Consider the following 20,496-nt stretch of genomic DNA (forward strand, 5'->3'; position numbering starts at 1 on the left):
GATTTAAAATTTCATTATTGTTAAAATTTACATCCTCTGTGTATTAGTTTCCTATCTATATATATAAAAGGCCAGAGGCCATAAGCATCATGACAGGAATGACCGCTCAACCAGTCACCATGAGGTGGCATTGACCACCTCTCGGTCCCTCCTCCCACCCAGCCCGCAAGGGGGGGTGGGGTGGGACTGGCGACTGGCGAGTGGGCTGAACGGCTGACCTCTCAGTCCCTCCCCCTGGCCTGCAGGCTCTGATGGGTCAGCAATGATGAACGGGAGAATCGGGGTGGGTCGCGGGAGGACCAGGCTGGCTGTCAGGCCATTGGGATCACCAGCTCTTCCCTGGCTGCTTGGGGGCTCAGGCCTATGAGAAAATGGGTGCCAGCAATTTCACCTCCATGTGCATGTACCGGGCCAGTTGCTGATGGAATGTGCTGCCCACTTGGGGTCACCCATGCCAGGGCAGGTAGGTCGCAGGCGCGACCCACAGCCTCCATCAGCGCCTCAAGTTCCAGCAGCTGCAGCAGCGGCAGTGGCAGCGGCAGTAGTGGTGCCTGCGTGAGTGGCCCCCAGTGGGCAGTGTGTTCTATCAGCGGCCAGCCTGGCACACACGCATGGAGGTGAAGTCACCTGTGCTCGCTTTCCCGCAGGTCTGAGCTCCCGAGCAGCCGGGGATGAGCTGGTGATCCCAACGGCCTGACAGCCTGGTGGCATTAGGCCTAGGGACTGGCAAACGGGCAGAAGATGGCCCTGATTGCAGGAGGCTAGGCCTAGGGACCCTACCCACATGATTTCATGCGCTGGGCCTCTAGTGTTTGCTGTAACAAATTACCACCAACACGGTGGCTCAAAACAACACACATTTATTCTCTTATAGTTCGGAGGTCTGTAATGGGTTTCACTCAGTTACAACTAAGGTGTCAGCAGGGCCCTGATTCCTCCAGAGACTAGGGGAGAATTTATTCCTTGGTTTTCCCAGTTTCTAAAGCTGCATTACTTGCACTCCTTTGGCCCCTTCCTCCATTATCAAATCCAGCAATGTAACGTCTTCAAATCTCTTTCTCTGCTTCCATCAAATTGCCTTCTCCTATGAATACATTGTGGTCCACCTGGATAATACAGGATACTCTTCCAATAAGAGATCTTTAATTTAATCACATTTTGGCACATAAGGTAATTATCACCTTTTTGCCAAAGAAAGGTAATATTCACAGGTTCCATGGATTAAGAAGTGGATATCTTTAAGGACCATTATTTACCTTGCACCACTCATCAAATTCTATTCTAAAGATTCAGTGCAATCCCATTGAAAATTCCAGCAGTCTCTTCTATAGAAATTGGCATACTGATTCTAAAAGTTACATGAAAATGCAAAGAACCTAGAATGCGCAAAACAATTGTAAGAAAGAACCAAGTTGGAGAACCTATACTACATGCTTTCAAGGCTTAGTATAAAACTACAATAATCAAGACAATGGTATTACACAGAGAATAGAATAGAGTCCAAAACAGACCCATACATACATGGCCAGTTAACTTTTGTCAGGGCAACTCAATGGAGAAAGAATTGTGTTTTATTTATTTTTTTATTTTTTTTCTTATTAAGGTATTATATGTGTACATATCTTACCATTGCCCCCGAGAATTGTGTTTTAAGAAATACTACTGAATCAACTGGATAGATGGGAAAAATACACCTAGACCCTTAACCTCACAGCATATACAAAAATTTACATGAAATGGATCATAGACCTAAATGTAATCACCAAAACTACAAAATGTCTAGAAAACATAGGGGAAAAAATAATTGCCACCTAGAATTAGGTAAAGATTTCTTAGATGGGATACAAAATTGGACTTCTTCAAAATTAATAACTCTTACTCTCCAAAAGACACAATTTAAAAAATGGCAAAACAAGCCACAAACTGAGAGAGCATATTCTGAAAACATATCTGACAAAGTACCTGTAGACAGTATACATAAAGAACTTTTATAACTAAAAAAATCTGATTAAAATAGCAGAAAAATAAGAATAGACATTCCATCAAAAAGTTACATAAAAGGCAAATAAGCACACGAAAAGATACTTAATATTTTCAGATAGTAAGGAAATGCAAATTAAAACAACAATGAGATAAAACTACCTACTCACCACAATGGCAAAAATTAAAATGATCAATTATGATAATTGTTGCTAAGGATGTAGAGCAACTGGAACCCTCATATATTGCTGGTGGGAATGCAAAACAGTACAGCCACTTTAGAAAACACTTCTGCAATTTCTTATATAATTAAGTGCATACTTACTTTATGACCCAGCAATCCCATGCCTAGGTATTTACTCAAGAAAAACAAATGTACACACAAAGACGTGTATTCAAAAGTTCAAAGTAGCTTTATTTATAATAGCCACTCAAAACAACCCAAATGTCCATAAAGTGGTAAACAGTTAAACCAATTGTGGCTTATCTATTCAATGGAACACTAATCAATAGTAAAAAGGAACAAACTAGGGATGCATGCAACAACATGGATGAACCTCAAATGCACTATGCTAAGCAAAATTACTCGGACTGAAGACACAATATACTGTATGACTCCTTTTATTTGACATTCTGGAAAGGCAAACATACAGATGCAAAAACACAGATCAGTATGGTTACCAGTGGCTGTGTTGGGGGAAAGATTGACTACAAAGGACATGAGGGAAGTTTTTTCAGCAATAAAATTTTTCTATATCTTTGGGTGGTGGTATTACAAGTGAATGGATTTATTAAAACTCATAGGACTGTGCACTAAAAATGGGTACGTTTTACTGCATGTAAAATTTACTTTGATAAACCTAGCATACCTATTGATCTACCTACACACATATGCAACATCAACAGCTAACATTTACTAGATGTTTGTGGAATGTCAGGTACTGTGCTGTTTCTCATGCATCACAGCAACCCTATAAAGGAGGCACTTTCACTATTTCCATTTTACAGATTAGGAATGAAAGCAAGCTTCAGGGGTCCTCAAACTTTTTAAACAGGGGGCCAGTTCACTGTCCCTCAGACCGTTGGAGGGCCGGACTATAGCTTAAAAAAAAAAAAAAAAAAACTATGAACAAATTCCTATGCGCACTGCAGGCCCGGGACGAGTCGGCTGCTAAGCAGGACAGGCAGCGGCACCCGGCGGGCTGGATAAATGTCCTCCGCGGGCCGTAGTTTGAGGACGTCTGGCAGATGCTAACTTGTTCAAGCAGCTAGCAGCTCTGGGGAGAGAAACATGGATGGGCTGCCTCCCCTAAGCTCGAGTGGACTGGGGATTTAACCTGCAACCTTTTGGTGTACTGATGATGCTCCAACCAATTGAACCACCCAGCCCAGGCTCCAAAATATTTTCAATTGAATACTATACACAAGTAACTTTATATTGATAATGCAACATTTTTGGAAAAGCATCCAGATAGATATACACTGTGGATGAATAGCGATCTCCAGCAGGGAAGATTAAAGACAGTCTTCACACTTTTTTACGTATGATTGCTGATTTTTTTGGAACAGTTTATGCACTGTGTATTACATATACTTTGTATTATGAAAAACACCATAAGGAATGTCAATTGGAAAAGGGGGGGGGGTGTAAGGAAAGGAGACCTACAAAATTCAATTCTGAAGCAAACCTCCAAGAGTGTAAACTGCAGTGATTTGGAGAAGTTGCTAACATTATATATATATATCCTTTTTGTGTTGTGGTATTCTGCTCTACAAAATCTGGATAATATGTACCCCATAAGGTGGTTTTGAATGTAAGATCATGAGTATGAAAAGTGTGTTGTGTAAAGCACTAAATGAGTAGTTCTCAAAATATTTTGTATCAAGATTCCTTTACAATCTTCAAAATTGATGAGGATCCCAAACAGCTTTGTTTTTATGCATTATACCTATCAAATTTTTAAACTTTTGTTGAAAAAACATTAATTAAAAATAAATAATAGCCCTGGATCAGATGGTTGAGTGTAGTCCCATGCACCAAGAGGTCCTCAGTTCGATCCATGGTCAGGGCACATGTCGCACATGCCGGGTTGCGAGCTTGATCCTTAGTGGGGGGTGTGCTGGAGGCAGCAGATGGATGTTTTTCTCTCTTCCTCTCCCTTCCTCTCTCTCTCTACAAATCAATAAAAACATATTTAAAAATACAAAAAAATAAAAATAATGTTTTAAAAATAAATAATTCATATATTAATACAAGTAAAATAATTTTAATTAAAAATTTTCCAAAATTGTTTTTATAGTTTTGCAATATTTTTAAGTGTCTGGATTCATAGAAGACTCCTAGATTCTAATATCAACATCTGCATTCACTCTGTTGCAATATGTTGTTTTTATTCAAGCATATGAAAAAAAAAATCTGGCCTCACAGAGATATGTAGTTAGAAAAGAACTAAATATTTTGCCAAAACCGGTTTGGCTCAGTGGATAGAGTGTTGGCCTGCGGACTGAAGGGTCCCAGGTTCGATTCCGGTCAAGGGCATGTACCTTAGTTGCGGGCACATCTCCAGTAGGAGGTGTGCAGGAGGCAGCTGATCGATGTTTCTCTCTCATCGATGTTTCTAACTCTCTATCCCTCTCCCTTCCTCTCTGTAAAATATCAATAAAATATATTTAAAAAAATAAAAAATAAATAAATATTTTAATAGCTCTTTCAGATAATAGTAGATATTCTTCTTTGATAGGATATCAAAACTGAAGCAGTGATAATTTCTTGAAGGTTGACTGTGGTGTGGAATTTTAAACCCTATCAATGAGCTCCTAGAAAATACTGGCTCACTGAGTAATAAAGAACATTCAAATGTTGACATATTTCACTATACAATAGTAAAAAATCATATTAGTTATTATCACAACCCACTTTATCAGAAATATTTTTATGTATTAGGAGACTCTCAAGCTCATGGTGGTGGATATAACATTTCAAAATTTCTAATTTTCACTTGAAAGCTCAAATTTTACCATTTGCAAAAATACCATCAGCTGTTTTCCTTAAAGTGACAGGTTCATTTGCATTTTTGAGTAAATTTCTGTCAAATACCCTAATACAAACAACTACAGTCCCAGATTAAAATGATGTTCCATGAAAATAGCAGCTTGCAACTTAGATACAAAAGTGTTTTTCCTTGAGTCAACTACTGTATTTCAGTATACAGAAGAGGGCCTTTATGTATTCTTTCTATTTTGTCACATGGAATACGAAAACAATGTATATACAAGGGCTAAGATTGAATGAGATTGGTATTATTTTCTGTTTTATCAAGAACATTCCTAAGTAAAGCTGCCTTTTTTTTTAACTGCAAGCACACATGATGAATAATCCAGAGAGGACTTGTACAGTTTCCTCTCACCAGTGTGATTTGTGCTCAGATGCCAGCAGTTTACCCACCACTGCTTTTGCACCATCAGTGTAAATGTCAACCCAGAGATGGAGGCAAAGAATGTCTTAGTATTATTATGCAAACTAGTAGCCTGGTGCATAAAATTCATGCACATTAAAAGGGGTTTAATTAGAGGAAATAATTTAATATTGCTATTTGCCCTTTCTCTATAATAGAAGTGTCAGAGATGAAAGAAAATTAGTAAAATGTATATGAAAACCTTCCTCCTGTCAGATTCTGGGGCACACCACGGGACCCAGAGTCAAGTCCCCGTCCACCCACATGTGCCTCAAAATCACGTGAGACCCAGACCTGGCCGCCCCCCCCTCACTGGGATAGATCCACACCTGGCTAGTCCCACCCTTGTCAAGCCCCGCAGGGCAGGGAACGTAGCCTCAGGTCCCCTGGCCTGGCGCCAGGACGGGGGGCATGGCCTGAGGTCCCCCAGCCCAGACTGGGGTGGGGGTTGTGCCTTGAGGTCCCCTGTCAAGCCCCGCCAGGTGTGGGACATGGCCTGAGATCCCCTGTCAAGCCCCACAGGGTGGGGGGCATGGCCTGAGGTCCCCCGTCAAGCCCCACCAGGCAGGGCGGGGCGCAGACTCAGGTCCCCCGGCCCGGCACCGGGAGGGGAGAACAGCCCCAGGTCCCCTGTCAAGCCCCATTGGCAGGGGGGTGCAGCCTCAGGTTCCTCCTGGGTGGGGGGGCGTGGCCTGAGGCCCCCCCGTCAAGCCCCACCTGGTGGGGGGCAGGGCCTGAGGTCCCCTGACCTGGCGCTGGGACGGGGGGAGCAGCCTGAGGTCCCCTAGCCCAGCACCAGGACAGGAAGTGCACCTTGAGGTCCCCTGTCAAGCCCTGCTGGGTGTGGAAGGTGGGCTGAGGTACCCTGTCAAGCCCCATGGGGGCGGAAGAGGGCGTATCCTCAGGTCCCTGCTGATTGCTTGTTAAGGCTCCTTATGGGAAATTGGGTGCAGCCATCTCTGTGATGGAGTGATGGTTAATTAGCATATTCCCTATTTATTAGATAGGATAGTTATGACATGTGGACCCCTGGAAAGGTTCTCAAGGGTCCCCAGGTGTCTGTGGAAAAACAGTTTGATAACTGCTGCACTAGATGTATGTTACTTATGATTATTAATGCTCAAAGGCTTTTACAAGCTGCTGCAAAGAAAAAGAGAGCTACCACTGAAAGATGCCAAGTGAACAACTTCATCCCTAGACTTTGGAGAAGAAAGGGGGGATCCACAACTAATAAAAATGGAGTGAGCACCACAAATAGAGAAATAACCAGTTGAGATGACTTTTTCTCTCTGAAAGTACAGGGGGAAATTGGAAATTGCAAAGTCTAGAACAGCCGTGGGCAAACTACGGCCCGCGGGCTGGATCCGGCCCGTTCGGATGTTCTATCCGGCCTGCGGAGCCGAAAGAGAGGAGGGTTCTCTTGCTCTCCCCTCTGCTCCTTTACTTTGAATTTATATTAGTTCACACAAACACTCCATCCATTCTTTTGTTCCAGCCCTCTGGTCCAGTTTAAGAACCCATTGTGGCCCTCGAGTCAAAAAGTTTGCCCACCCCTGGAATCAGAGCCCATTTGTCAACCAAATTCAGCAATACATATCATTACCAGAAACAATGAACTTAAAAACAAATAGTATTTAAAAGAAACACAGTGGAACCTCGGTTCTCGAACATAATTTGTTCCGGAAGGCTGTTCCCAGAAGCTGTTTGTTAGAAAACTGAATCATTTTTCCCATTTGAAATAAAGTAAATTGAATTAATCCGTTCCTGACCCCTAACTGATTCCCTATTTTAACCTTTCTTATATACAGTACATGTCTAATGCACTGTTAAATCTATAAACAAACACTTCTTTTCTTAAATTTATGGAATCACACCCTGCTAGCCTTAAGCAAATCACTTTCAGCACTGGCCATAGCATCTTCCTCTTTCACATATCATTGCCCCAGAAATGCTGTCACCTGCCTATTGCTTTTCCTTTCATCAAATCAACAAGTTTTTCCACCTCTTCATTTGCCTGTGAACATTGTTCCTTTCACACCATTAGAAACATTAGCACTCTTAATGGCCTCTTTATGTTTTAAAATTGTGCTAACTGTCCATTTCACCAACAATAAAAGCAAAAAAAAAAAAAAAAGAAAGAAAGAAAACAACATGAAAATATTCACAGGATGGTAAACTGACTCACATTCTCTCCTTTGTTAGTGGCCTGAGAGACGCTTTTTGTCATGCTGATGTGTCAGCATTAAAGGGTTGTCAGGTCAGAACTGAAGTTTTGTTCAAAAAATGGAAGACATTTTTTCCATGAACAACTTGGTCGAGAACTGAATTGCTCAAGATGGGAGACATTCGAGAACTGAGAACCGAGATTTGACTGTAAGTGAATATGCAGCTTGAAGTGGAGCCCTGGTCCTCTTTTCAGTAACTAGAACAGAAGTTGTGGGCTGGTGATGTCATTAACTCTCTTGTTCCCTGTGGCTCCATTCCATTTTTCTTTCTGGGCACAAATCCCTATCCAGGCAATCCTATTTAACTTTATATAGAAACAAACCTCTCCCTTCATATTTTAGATTAAATCACTGTGGGATCCTGAAATTAAAAAAAAAAGAAATAAGTGATTTAGAATATCAATAAATGAAAGGAGAATGATAAACATAGGATTCATAACTAAATTAGATAGATAATATGTAGAGGTAAAACTTTTCTAAAGGAGTTTCAGACTTAAAAAAAAATAGATGAGTTAGGGGGAGATAAAACCTGTAAGCTAAATTCATTATCTTCCCTAAAAGAGGGTTTTCTTATTTAATAATAAAAAAAAGAGTAGTGGAATGATAAAAATATAAGTACCAAAATGTGTAAGATGTTGTAAAAGTGATTACTTTATTATTTTTTGAGATAGCCTAAAGGAAAAATAAGAGTTCTGGGCCTATTACATGAAAAATGAAAAATAGGAATGATACAAAATGAACTTACAAGAGGACAAATAGTAGTACAAAATATAATTCCCAATTCAAATACTAGGGCTGGAAAATAGAAATAGGGTGGAATGTCCTTTTATTAGTTTTCTATTGCTGCCATACAAAATTGCCACCCACCTAGTGCCTTAAAAAGCACAAACTTATTAACTTTACAGTTCTGGATATTAAAAATCGGAAATGGGTCTCACTGGGCTAAAATAAAGGCGTCACCAGGGCTGTGAACCTTCCGGAGACTCTAGGAGTTTCCCTGTCTTAACTTGTCGAGGCTGCCTCATAGCCCTTTGGCTCATGGCCCTAGGCTCCAGTTTCAAAGCCAGCAGTGGAGAATCCAGTCCTCCTCACAATGACTCACTCTGACCTAATCTTCTGCCTCCCTTTTCTTCATTTAAGACCTGTGATTATGGTTCCAACCAGATGATCCAGAATGATTTCCCTATTTTCAGGTAAGCTGATTAGCAACCTTAATTCCATCTGCTTAGTTTCTCTTTGCTAGGTAACAGAACATACTTCCAGGTTCTAAGGATTATGATGAGGGAATATTTGAGGGGGAGGGGTGTCATTGCTCTGCCTACCACAGTCCAATAATAAGAAAGGTCACTTGCTGGATTAAACAATAAAATCTAAATCTATTGCATTTAAGAGTCACACTTGCAACCAATGTGAAATGTCAAACCAACTACAAGAAAAGAGATGACAAAGGTGTATCATGCCTGGGTAAGGAAAGAGAAGCAGTTTACTAGTACAGTAATTTAATAATTCAGATTTTAAAGAAAAAGAATTAAAATATAAAAATGATTAATAAGGAAAATCTAAGTAATAATAAACTAACAACATGGCCATAGAATATGAAAATAACCTGACAATTTTTATTTTAGAATATATACAGAGATATTGCAGGCTTCTACATGCTACTATTAAATCAAAATAGATGAAGTAAACAAAGTTCCTAAAGAAACTATGGAGCCCTAACCGGTTTGGCTCAGTGGATAGAGCGTCAGCCTGTGGACTGAAGGGTCCCAGGTTCGATTCCGGTCAAGGGCATGTACCTTGGTTGCGGGCACATCCCCACAGCAGGGGGTGTGCAGGAGGCAGCTGATAGATGTTTCTCTCTCATCGATGTTTCTAACTCTCTATCTCTCTCCCTTCCTCTCTGTAAAAAATCAATAAAATATATAAAAAAAAGAAACTATGGACATGAACACTCAAGTAGATAAAAATAGCATTGTTCTATCGAGAGAATTAAGTAGCAGGACAAAAAAAATGCTTTCTTTACATGCATACAAATTTTTCCAGAAGGGGATAAAGAATCATGGGGCACTGATACACAATAAACACAAATCTAATTTAAAATTTAAAAAACTGTTGGAGTGCCTGCAATGTGTGAGATATACAAAGATGATGAAAAAACAGTCTCTGCCCTGAAGATGCTCAAAGACTAATAGGAGCAGAGGGGGACTACCGATCAACAGTAACTATATTTACCATGATAAATAAAGACATGGAAGGAAGATTAACTTCCCTGGGAGAGCTGGGAAAGGAGGTGGGACTGGGTCAGCAGGTTGGGGATAGGGAATTCTAGGCAAAGGGATAAGTAGGAGACAGTCTTTTGTATCCAGGAGACTGGAACACATGGAGTACATTCTGTGAATTTTGCAGGGTAGGGTGCTGGGGAGGCAGGAGAAAAGATACCTGAGGAAATAAGGGAAAGGTAGGCTCAGGTAAGAAGGTAGGGAATTAAATAACAAGATAAACTCCTCTGAATTTATTAATAGGCAATAGAAAGCCACTGAAGATTTTCTGGGAAGAAGGGTGACAGAAGGTATAGAAGAGTGTGCAAGTTAGACTGTAATTGGTAGAGATCGTGAGGCAGAAATTCTACGCAATTCATAATAAACTGACAAAAACAGACTGAAAATGGTCTAACTATACGGGTCTGTTAAGCAGAATAGTAGTGTTGAAGAGATTATTTGTGCAACTTCATTTGAACTTCAGGTTTCTCACAAGCAAAAGGCAGATAATACAACCTCTACTACCAGGCAGTGCTGAGAAGGACTATAGTAAATAACTATCAGAAATCATTTATTGCAGGGTTTGGTGTCAAGCAGGTAATAGTCAATGAATGTTAATTTCCTTCTTTAAATAAGGACTAAATCAAAGATGAAATACAAAACTACCAGAGAATATTTAAAATACTGCTAAAATACAACTGAAATGTCAAAATACTTAGACTGCTGCCAAAGCAAAACTCAGAGAAAATGTGTCCACTCCGAAAGTGTAAATAGAAGCAAAAAAAGAAAAGAAAGAAAAGTGAGGCAAAGGAAAAACGAGTGAACTGAGTTTCTAAGAAATTTAGTGGGGGGGTGGGGGGACACAAAGAAGCCAAAGAAATAATAAAACTAAAAGTAGAAAGATAGATACAAAAATGGAATTAAGGTTCTCTGAAAAAAAATGAACAAACTACATATTTGATTGAAAAAACAATACAATCACCTTTAAAAAATCTTTATTCATTGATTTTAGAGAAAGAAAGAGAGAGAGAGAGAGAGAGAGAGAGAGACATTGATATGCTTTTCTACCCATGCATGCATTCAGTGCTTGCTTTCTGTATGTGTCCTGACCAGGGATTAAACCTGCAATGCTGGCATATGGGGACAACTCTATAACTAGACTCTGGATTCCAATAATTACAGGCTGTTGTTGTTCCTTGTGATTAAGCCCCTATCCCAGTGGTCGGCAAACTCATTAGTCAATAGTTTGCCGACCACTGCTCTAACCAACTGAGCTACCCGGCCAGAACCAAGATTTTTTTAAAAAATACGGCATACTAAATAGGAAATTACAAACTTGACAGGCAAGAAGAGAATACGATACAGCAATAACACAGTGATAAGAAAATTAATTTTTTAAGAAAAAGTCATGGTCAAATCCAACACTATTCTGTGTTACTTTGCAAGAAACATTCAGACCAGAGAACAAGTATAAAATAAACTTTGCTTGGTTCTCCACAAACCAGCAAACGGAGGTTCTAATGGATATTCTGTCATTAACCACTATTTCCTGATTTTCACTTTTTCAATTACACCTTTAAAATAGATTTTTTTCACTCTTCATCTGAATCAGTAATGATAGCATGTGATCATTAGTAGCTTCACATGGATCAAACTATAAAGTTAGTATCCTCTCTAAAATCTATATGGAGCTTTGGCTTGAGGCTCAAATTCCCTCTCCACTTTGTGGGGAGGGGAAAGGAATTGAGAGAAGGAAAGAAGAAGGGAGGGAATATACTTAGTAAAGAGATGACTCTATGAGTGTAAATGTTCTAGTAGTATCTGTTTTCTGCAAATCCAAAGAATGCAACTGAACTCTTTTTAGACCCTTCAGTTTTCCCCAGTGAAAGCTGCTGGCTTAACTAGAGCAGGCACACATGCACACACATGAATGCTCTGGGTGACACATCCCTGTGAGTACTTCTACATCTAACACTTCAGACAATGACCCCAACTGACGATCTGCTGACACTGTCCCAAACTGTTAAAGGGACTGTACCTCTCACACTGAGCATAATCTTACTAACCAAATTTAATGTCTTTTAGTGGCAATTTAAACTGTTTTTTTAAAGATAAAAATGTTTAAGAACATCTAACCAATAGATATAAGGAAGCACAAAAGCCAAATAAAAACAAATCACTTTTAAAGAGAAGTATAAGGAGCCAAGGACTGCACAAAACTGTGTGGTCATGGGTGGAACAACCTGGGCCTAAGCCTGTCTCCTCATCAGGCTGCTCATATACCAATCAATATGTTAATATAAAGAAAGTGAAAGCCCTGAGCCATTTATCAATTTTACTTAGTTTAGTTGCTACTATCTATCTATCTATCTATCTAAAGAGGCAATATGCTAATTGGTCCTAATGGTGTCCCAGTCACGACCGGTCAACAGGCTGCGTGTGCACAGGAGCCACAGGAGCTGGTGGGCGGGGATGGGGGCAGGGACTTCTGCGCCTAGCAGAGGTGTGCGCAGGCCTGCCCAGCACTAATGTCATGCTGCCTTGGAGGCGGAGGCCGTTCCCAACGGAGGCACATGCAGGCAGGAGCTGGTGGGTGGGGACACAGACGGGGGGCATGCCCGAGCCGCCACGGCACGGCTTGAGCAGGCCCGGAGCGGACACAGGCATTTTTTCGTGGTAAAGGGACTGGGGTCTGTGTTGATGAAAACACCTTGGTGGCTGCGGCGGCCAGCAGTGGCTGCAGCAGCGAGGTGATGGGGGTGGTGCCTTCCCCTGATCAGCCCAGTCGCCTCTGGCAAAGGGAGGCCAGACTGCAGTTTAGGACATCCCCTGAGGGCTTCCAGACTGTGAGAGGGGGCAGGCTGGGCAGAGGGACCCCCCTCCAGTGCACGAATTTCATGCACCGGGCCCCTAGTTTTTTATAAAACAGAACGTTGTAACAATCTCATTTAGCAATCATTTTTCTCACTGTCAGGTCTTAGTATGACCAAGAGATTTTTCTCCCTATTAGGACAAAGTACAAATCATCAGTTATAAAGACCCCATCTCCAGAGCTTAAGTCAAGGCTTTCATGTTAAATTCTAGTCACCTTGTATGGACATGAACTATAACCAGGTAAGGCAATTAGAAACCCAAAGCTCAATATTGGCAAGCTTAACCCCAGAGTGCTAGGAAACCATCTAAAACTCCTCCAACCCACTCTTTCTCCCCTACAACAAAGTCTCCAGTGGTACATGTCTATTTATACTTAATATCACTCATCAGTACATTTGTTGAATGCCTCAACATCCTGGCCTTCAAATAACTCACAGCCAAGAAAAATATGTGTGTAATTGCCAAGTATAAGAAAAATATTTTTAAAACCAGAAATTATGCATTCAAATGAGACTTGTCTCCTTTAAAAAATTCCCCTGGGCTGTAATGCACTATTCCAATTCTTGGCTCAAACCATCTTTTTAAAAAAAAAAAAAAAATATATATATATATATATATATATATATATATATATATATATATATTTCTTTATTGATTTCAGAGAGGAAGGGAGAAGGAGAGAGAGACAGAAACATCAATGATGAGAGAGAATCATTGATCAGCTGCCTCCCGCATGCACCCTACTGGGGATCGAGCCCACAACCTAGGCATGTGCCCTTGGCCGGAATTGAACCTGGGAACCTTCAGTCCACAGGCTGATGCTCTATCCACTGAGCCAAGCCAGCTAGGGCTCAAACCATCTTTAGAGTGTGCCTCCTGGAATCACTTGAAAGAATGCAGTCTGTTCTTCTGAATATCTTCATTGCTGTCAAAACTTGACCAAGAGGATATTCAATTTTTGGAAACAACCAAAAGTCAGAGTCAAGTTTAATGAATAAGATGCGTGATCAAACTAGATGGCATTACTTGAGTTCAAAATTATATATGATTACAGAACAACAAAACATTTCCTTATATGATTTGTAATCTGACTCCAAAGGAAATTTCAGATATGTAACAAGAAGTATGAGCAATGGAATAGATATATGTACAGGGTGGGGCAAAAGTAGGTTTACAGTTGTGAGTACATAAAAAAGTTTATTCTTGTATCATTATTTACTAACTAGAGACCTGGTACATGAAATTCATGCCCTGGGGGGGGTGGTCCCTCAGCCCAACCTGTGCCCTCTCGCAGTCCGGGAGCACTCAGGGGATGTCCCACCGATGGCTTAGGCCCGCTCCCGGCAGTCAGACGTCCCTCTTGCAGTCCTGGGCTCTCGCAGTCCGGGACCCCTCGCTCCTTACAGCCCACCTGTAGCGGAGGCGGGAGAGGCTCCCACCATGGGCGCTGCACTCACCAGAGCGGTGCTCCCCCTGTGGGAGCACACTGACCACCAGGGGGCAGCTCCTGCGTTGAGCATCTGCCCCCTGGTGGTCAGTGTGCATCATAGCGACTGGTCATTCCACTGTTTGGTCGATTTGCATATTAGCCTTTTATTATATAGGATTATTGTATTATTTCCCATATGAACTGTAAACTTACTTTTGCCCCACTCTGTATATATTTCTCTTTTCCCTAAGTAGCTTCTTTGAAGGATGATACACATATGGATGTGTAAACTCTGAATAAGGTTCCCTTTATTTAATCAGTTACAACTCATAAACAGAAGGCTCCTTAGTATATTGGACATACTATGTCATGGGGTAGGGAGACTGTCACTAAATTAGAGATTAGCATGGCATGCAGGAATGAACACAGCCTTCAGAAGGAGATCTATTTGTGTTAGAATCCTGACTTGGCCCCTTATTGCCTGTGTGAGTTTAGGGAAGTCACAAGCTATCTAAGACTCTGTAACATAAGGCTGATATCTAACTAGCAAGGTTGCTGTAAAGATTCAAGATAATAGATACAAAATACTGACACTGTGCCTGGCATATGGTAGGTGCCCATAAGTCACAGCTATCTATATATATAAAACCCTAAGTGACCGGAATGACGGGTCGCTATGATGCGCACTGCAGGGGGCAGGGCCAGCCGGCCAACCTCCTGCAGCCCCTCCCCCTGGCTGGCCCCGGCCCCGATCGGCCCCCCACCCCGATCAGGGGTGGGACCAGCCAGACCCCCACCATGCACGAATTCGTGCACCGGACCTCTAGTTACTCATAATAACCTCAGTATAATCAAGAGACTTTTCTTACTACAGGTGCTTTGAGATGACAGAATGACAGGTAAACAGACATTTGGGTGTGAGTAGTTCATTCACAGTACTGACATACACTTAGTGCTGTGTTTTTAAAAAATAATATGTGAATAATATTTTAAGTAATTGTTAACACTGTGTACAGTATTTTTAAATTACATGACATGTGTAACTAGCATTGTTCCCAGTACACTGACCTTTCACCACTGTCTGAACATACCATGCCCTCCCATGAACCTGTGCCTTTGCATACTTTGTACCTTTCTGCCCTCTGGGCAGACAAAACCCTATAATTATACCCTTCAAGATCAAGCTGTGGAACCTTCCCAGCATGCTCTAGACAGAGTTAGTGGCTCTGTCCCTTGTGCTTCCACAGCATTTGGTTCCTGTCTCTGGAATGCCTCATCCTGTGTTGAACTTTAATTTCTCTCTCCATTTCTGCTTCTTCTGGGCTTGAGCATGGAGAGGGACTATGTCCCATTTCTTTTTGTACTTAGAGCACATAGCACATGTCTTGGCACACAGCAGGAACTCGGGAAATATTTGAGTAATGAATGCTTTAAATATGAATCCTTTACAAACAGACTGTTAAAGGCCAGGTAGCTGCCTTTTGTTAACAATTACCAGCAATCGCATTTCATTTTTTCCTGACTTCAAATAAGAGATAACATAACTTAGACTCCAGAATAATTTTGTAAGTTGAAGCACATGGAAGTTTTTAAACACTACTGACCTCCTCAGTACTCCACACCCACTGGAAGGAATCCCCTAGAGCAGTGGTCGGCAAACTCATTAGTCAACAGAGCCAAATATCAACAGTACAACGATTGAAATTTCTTTTGAGAGCCAAATTTTTTAAACTTAAACTTCTTCTAATGCCACTTCTTCAAAATAGACTCGCCCAGGCCATGGTATTTTGTGGAAGAGCCACACTCAAGGGACCAAAGAGCTGCATGTGGCTCGCGAGCCGCAGTTTGCCGACCACGGCCCTAGAGCAAGGTTCCTCCGCTTTTCTCTCAATCCAGCACACCTGTAGGATGCACCACTCTCCGTCAGGAGCTCACTGCAGACGACTCAGAATGCCTAGCAGAGTCCTCACAGCCTTCAAGCACTGCCTGGCTACCAGGGCTGAAGGTCCTTCTCTGAGCCAGTAATTCCACCAAGACAGCAGAAAATCCCAGTGCTTCATGGGGAGGGCAGTGTGCCAACTTAATGCCACCTACTTCCAGATCTCTACCTGTCAGGAACACCTTGGAGTCAGTTTGCCAAACCTGTATACTTCTAAAAGTTTGCTAATTCAATGAATAGGCTCCCTAGCCATTAGGAAGCCTCAGGCATGCAAGGAAGGACTTGGTGGGTCCAGTGAATCTGTTTCAGCAAGTCCTAACCTGTGTACCTAAGAAGTAGTTCATGACCAACCAGTTCTATGCCAGATGGAAACAGGCAGAGGGTCAGCAGTCTTATGCAACTGAGTGTTGACACTTGTGAATCATTCTCTACCACTGTAGTTTTTTTCAGAGTGTTGGCAATACAGCAGCGAGTTCAGACTGACCAAGATCAAAAGGTTGGAAAGGAGATCTGGAGCCATGGCCCATGAATTGGGACCATCAAACCATGATAGTGACTATTTCTGTGACACACATAATCCAAGAAGCAAAGGCAGTCACGTCCTTCCTTAGTGTCATCATCTTTCCTGTCTCTGCAGTGGAATGGCTGCTTTCTAAAGGAGGGAAGAGGATGAGAGGAAAGAGAACCAAGCCACAGACCATCAGGAAAGCAGTGACTGAAAGAAGCAGTTCTAGACTTCTCTCATAGGCTCTGGAGAGTAATTCATTCGTTCATTCCACAAATATTTATTGAGCCAGATACTAGTACTATTCCAGGTATGCATGGTACCATAATGAATGGAGTCCTGGCCTGGCCCCATGGAGCTTATAGGAGAGGACTATAGTAGGGGATAATTTAGTAGGGGAGACAGACATTAATCAAATAAACACAAATATAAGGGTACAAATAAGTACTATGATGGAGGAATACAGCATGCTACACAGATAGTACCAAGAGGAATCAATGGACCTGGTCGGGGAAGTCAGAAGAGCTTCTAAGTGAGCTGAGATCTCAAGGATAAATAGGAATTAACCAGGTCAGGAGGATAGGAGAAGAGAGGAGAGGGAAACATCTCCAGCAAAGAGTACAGTATGTGCCAAAATCCTGGGGTAAGATGTTGAACTGGTTCTGAATTAGAGGCAAGGAGCAAGGCAGCAATGATAAGGTTTGAAGTCCTAGCACAAGATATCTCTTGTCTAAACACCTCAGTTTGCTTTGTAGCCATCTGGAGGGCCCTCCTTCTCATGGAACAAGACTAAAGAACAATGTCAAAAACTAGATGTGCCCACAAGACATGACACACCACCAGCTAATTATATATATATATTTTAGCTGATATTCCCTGGCCACTGTCTTAGCAGTCACCACTGTGGGGTAACACCATTCACTCCCACTGATTCAGGAAAATGGCACCCTATAAAAGATTTTTAAACTTTTCAAGTAGAATTAAAGTGTTGATAAATATGCTGATGATTACTACAAAACTGTTTAGATACCTAATCTTTCATTGTAATTTTCACATACTATTTTTTTTTTTTTTTTGAGGGAGAAAGATGCTAGAGGGAAAAATAGTTAAAGATGGTATCTGTGCAGCACTATTTTGCTTTGGCAACTTTGAAAGCCAGTTAGATTACTCCTAAAGTTCTTTGTGGCTTCTGAATTATCTATCAGTTTATAAAATAGTCCTGAATCTTTCTATTTGTAAAGCACTTTGTACTCAATCATTAATTTGGCCTCTCTATCCTGATAAAAGATTATACTCATTATACAGATAAAATGGATAAATGAGTGGTCCAAGGATGCAAAACAATTCAGGTTTGACATATCTTATCACCCTCACCAAACAATGCAAACAATGTCCAACTCCAGCACAAATCCTGAAACCCAGCCCTAACTCCTACAAGCAGCAGAGGAAGACACTGCAGTTTGTTTTCAGTAACTTGCTCTCAACAACACCCTGGTGCCTTCAAGCCAAAAAGATCATGACTACAGTGATTGGGACTTTGTCACTACAGACCCAAATATGAACTCAGTAGTGCTCAAAGTGGAACAAAAGCACCTAGGAAGTCACAATGGCTCGTAGCTTAAAATGTTTCCGTCCCTAAGAAGACTGCACTCCCAACACACTCTATGTCTTTCTCCCTCCCACCTCAGACTTTCTTTCATCCCCCAAAAGGGGCCCAGATAGTGGGCTCCACTAGGCTCCCACAGTACAATACTGAACAGTGCTGTAAACTGTCTACTAGTATTTACATGCCCTTCTCCACCCCCAAGCTGGAACCTCCCAGCATCTGAAGCACCTGGCATAAGACTGAGCATACAAAAGGTTTATTGAGTACATGGCTTCCCACCAGCAAATAAGGGAAATAAGTACACCCTTCATAGAGTAGTGGACTTTAGAGATCAATTAGGCCAACCCCTTATTTTTCAGATGAGCAGAGAATCACCTAGTTACATATGGCCTTATCTCCAATCCAGGTCTGATGGCCCTGTTTAGTTCCCTGATATTTCATAAGTGGGTACTATTTGTCAGACATGATGGGAGGTGCTGGTATAGTGAAATGATCAGGAGATGGTCGCTGCTTTAGGGAGCTCATAGCCTGGAGGAGGGAACAGTTACAGAACATTTGGGCAAGTGGAGGGACAGATGCTTGATTCTTTAGCCAGTGTTCTCTCCATATTGTCCACTGTTATTCCCCCACTGGGAAATAGGACAGCAATATATACTTCCTGCAAATAAACTTATAGTGAACATGTGAGAAAACCCGTATGGAAAACTGTCAGGTTCACCCCCAAAGGCATTATGTAAGGTATTGCCATACCCTGGCACCGACTCCAAGGATTCAACGTTTCAGATATCAGATATCGGCCCCACAAAGAAGCAAACAAGAGAGAAATGGGCTTACCTCCAAGGAAACCTCAAAGGCTGAGAAGACATGTGGGATAGGGGTGTGCGGGCAAGTGAAATGGCCCTTGTGAGGAGAATAGGGGGAAGGCAGAGCAGTGCGAAAAGCTGGAACTGAGAGGGGGGAGTTGGGACAGCAATAAGAGGACCCGCCAAGAAGAGCGGGGTTCCCTCAGGGCCAGGCGGGGGCCCTGGCCGGGAGAGTCTACTGTGCCGCAGGCCAGAGGACTGAAGGTACGGGGCGCGGGAGGAGGAAGCGGGCCAGAGCCGAGACAAACTGTTTTCCCACAGAGTCTCTCGCACCCGCAGGGAAGCTCAGGCAGGCGCCTGGGGCTGCAGGTGCCCTGCCTCTCGCTGCAGCTTAGCGCCGCTGCGCCTCCCTAGAGCCGAGCCCGCAGCGCCTCACCTCGGGTTGAAGTCCTGGAAGAGGCCCCTCAGGTTCATGGCGGAGAACTTCACCGCGGAGGCCTCCTCCTCCTCCCCCCGCCCCCCCCTCGCAGCCTGCGCTTTACAACGGGTTCATGGTGCCCGCGCCAGCCGCGTCCCCGCTGCTGCCGCCGCCACCCAGAGAAACCAGAGCCACCGCCTCCTGCCCCTCCTTCCGGGCTGCCGTACAGCAGTCGCGCATGCGCTCTAGGCCCCTCCCGTCGACCCTGTGAAGAGCCTGGGTCTTGAGCTATGCCAGTCCCTGACCCTTTCCCTTCCTGGCGGGCTGAGGACACTGTGGGGTCTAGAGGCTGGTGGAGACCGGGGTCCTAGGGAGAGGCGGAGAGCCCAAGGAGGACGCTGACTAGATGCAGACATGCGGGGAGGGAGCGGCCGCTTAGGAGGCCTACAGTGAGGTCTTCCAGGACGTCTGCCTTGACCCATGCTGCCTTCTGGACATTTCCTCTAGTGAGTACTAAGCCTCCTGGGGGAAGGGAAGAAGTGGCCAAAGGTGAGAAGTTGCATGTTGGCGATCTTATCCCAGGCTTCACTACTCAGATGTGTCAGTGACTCCAAAGTCTGCTTCTCAACTTCCCTCCCAAGGCACAGACCAGCTCAAAGGGATATGCTGGTCTACCTAAACTCAGGTTACCCTGCACCAGTTATCTTCCCTAAGGCCTTCCCCTATTAGGTTGCCTCTCCTTTAGCAGCAGATATACACGGGTGGGGGTGGGGGATGCCCAAACTGGAAATCTGGGAATCATCCTTGCTTTGCTAACCTTATTCAGAAACTCCTTGGCTCCTGCCTAGACTTTTTAGTCACCTTATATCTGGCCTCTTTCACCACTGCAGACCATCTATTTAAACTCCCAGGTTCATCTTCATTGGACAAATCAACATCTTTGAGCCTCAATTTTTCTCCTCTGCAGAGATAATAAAACCTACTTTCTAAACTTGTTGGGAACA

The 20,496-nt window shown here is 42.7% G+C and overlaps 1 protein-coding gene across 2 annotated transcripts in view; it reads right to left on the bottom strand.

Annotated features, from left to right (window-relative positions):
• Nucleotides 1–19,715, bottom strand: part of TMEM185A (transmembrane protein 185A) — a 42,206-nt gene extending 22,491 nt beyond the window's left edge. Inside the window, exon 1 of one of the 2 annotated variants that reach the window (XM_080653868.1) lies at nt 19,511–19,715. In XM_080653868.1, the coding sequence (XP_080509994.1) occupies nt 19,511–19,548 (38 nt within the window). In that variant the 5' untranslated portion in view covers nt 19,549–19,715. The remainder of the gene's footprint in view (nt 1–19,510) is intronic. The other variant, XM_080653869.1, reaches the window with a different exon arrangement.
• Between the last annotated feature and the right edge of the window lie 781 nt (nt 19,716–20,496).

The sequence above is a fragment of the Plecotus auritus genome (genome assembly GCF_963455305.1).
Source record: "Plecotus auritus genome assembly, chromosome: X".
NCBI classification, from domain to species: domain Eukaryota; kingdom Metazoa; phylum Chordata; class Mammalia; order Chiroptera; family Vespertilionidae; genus Plecotus; species Plecotus auritus.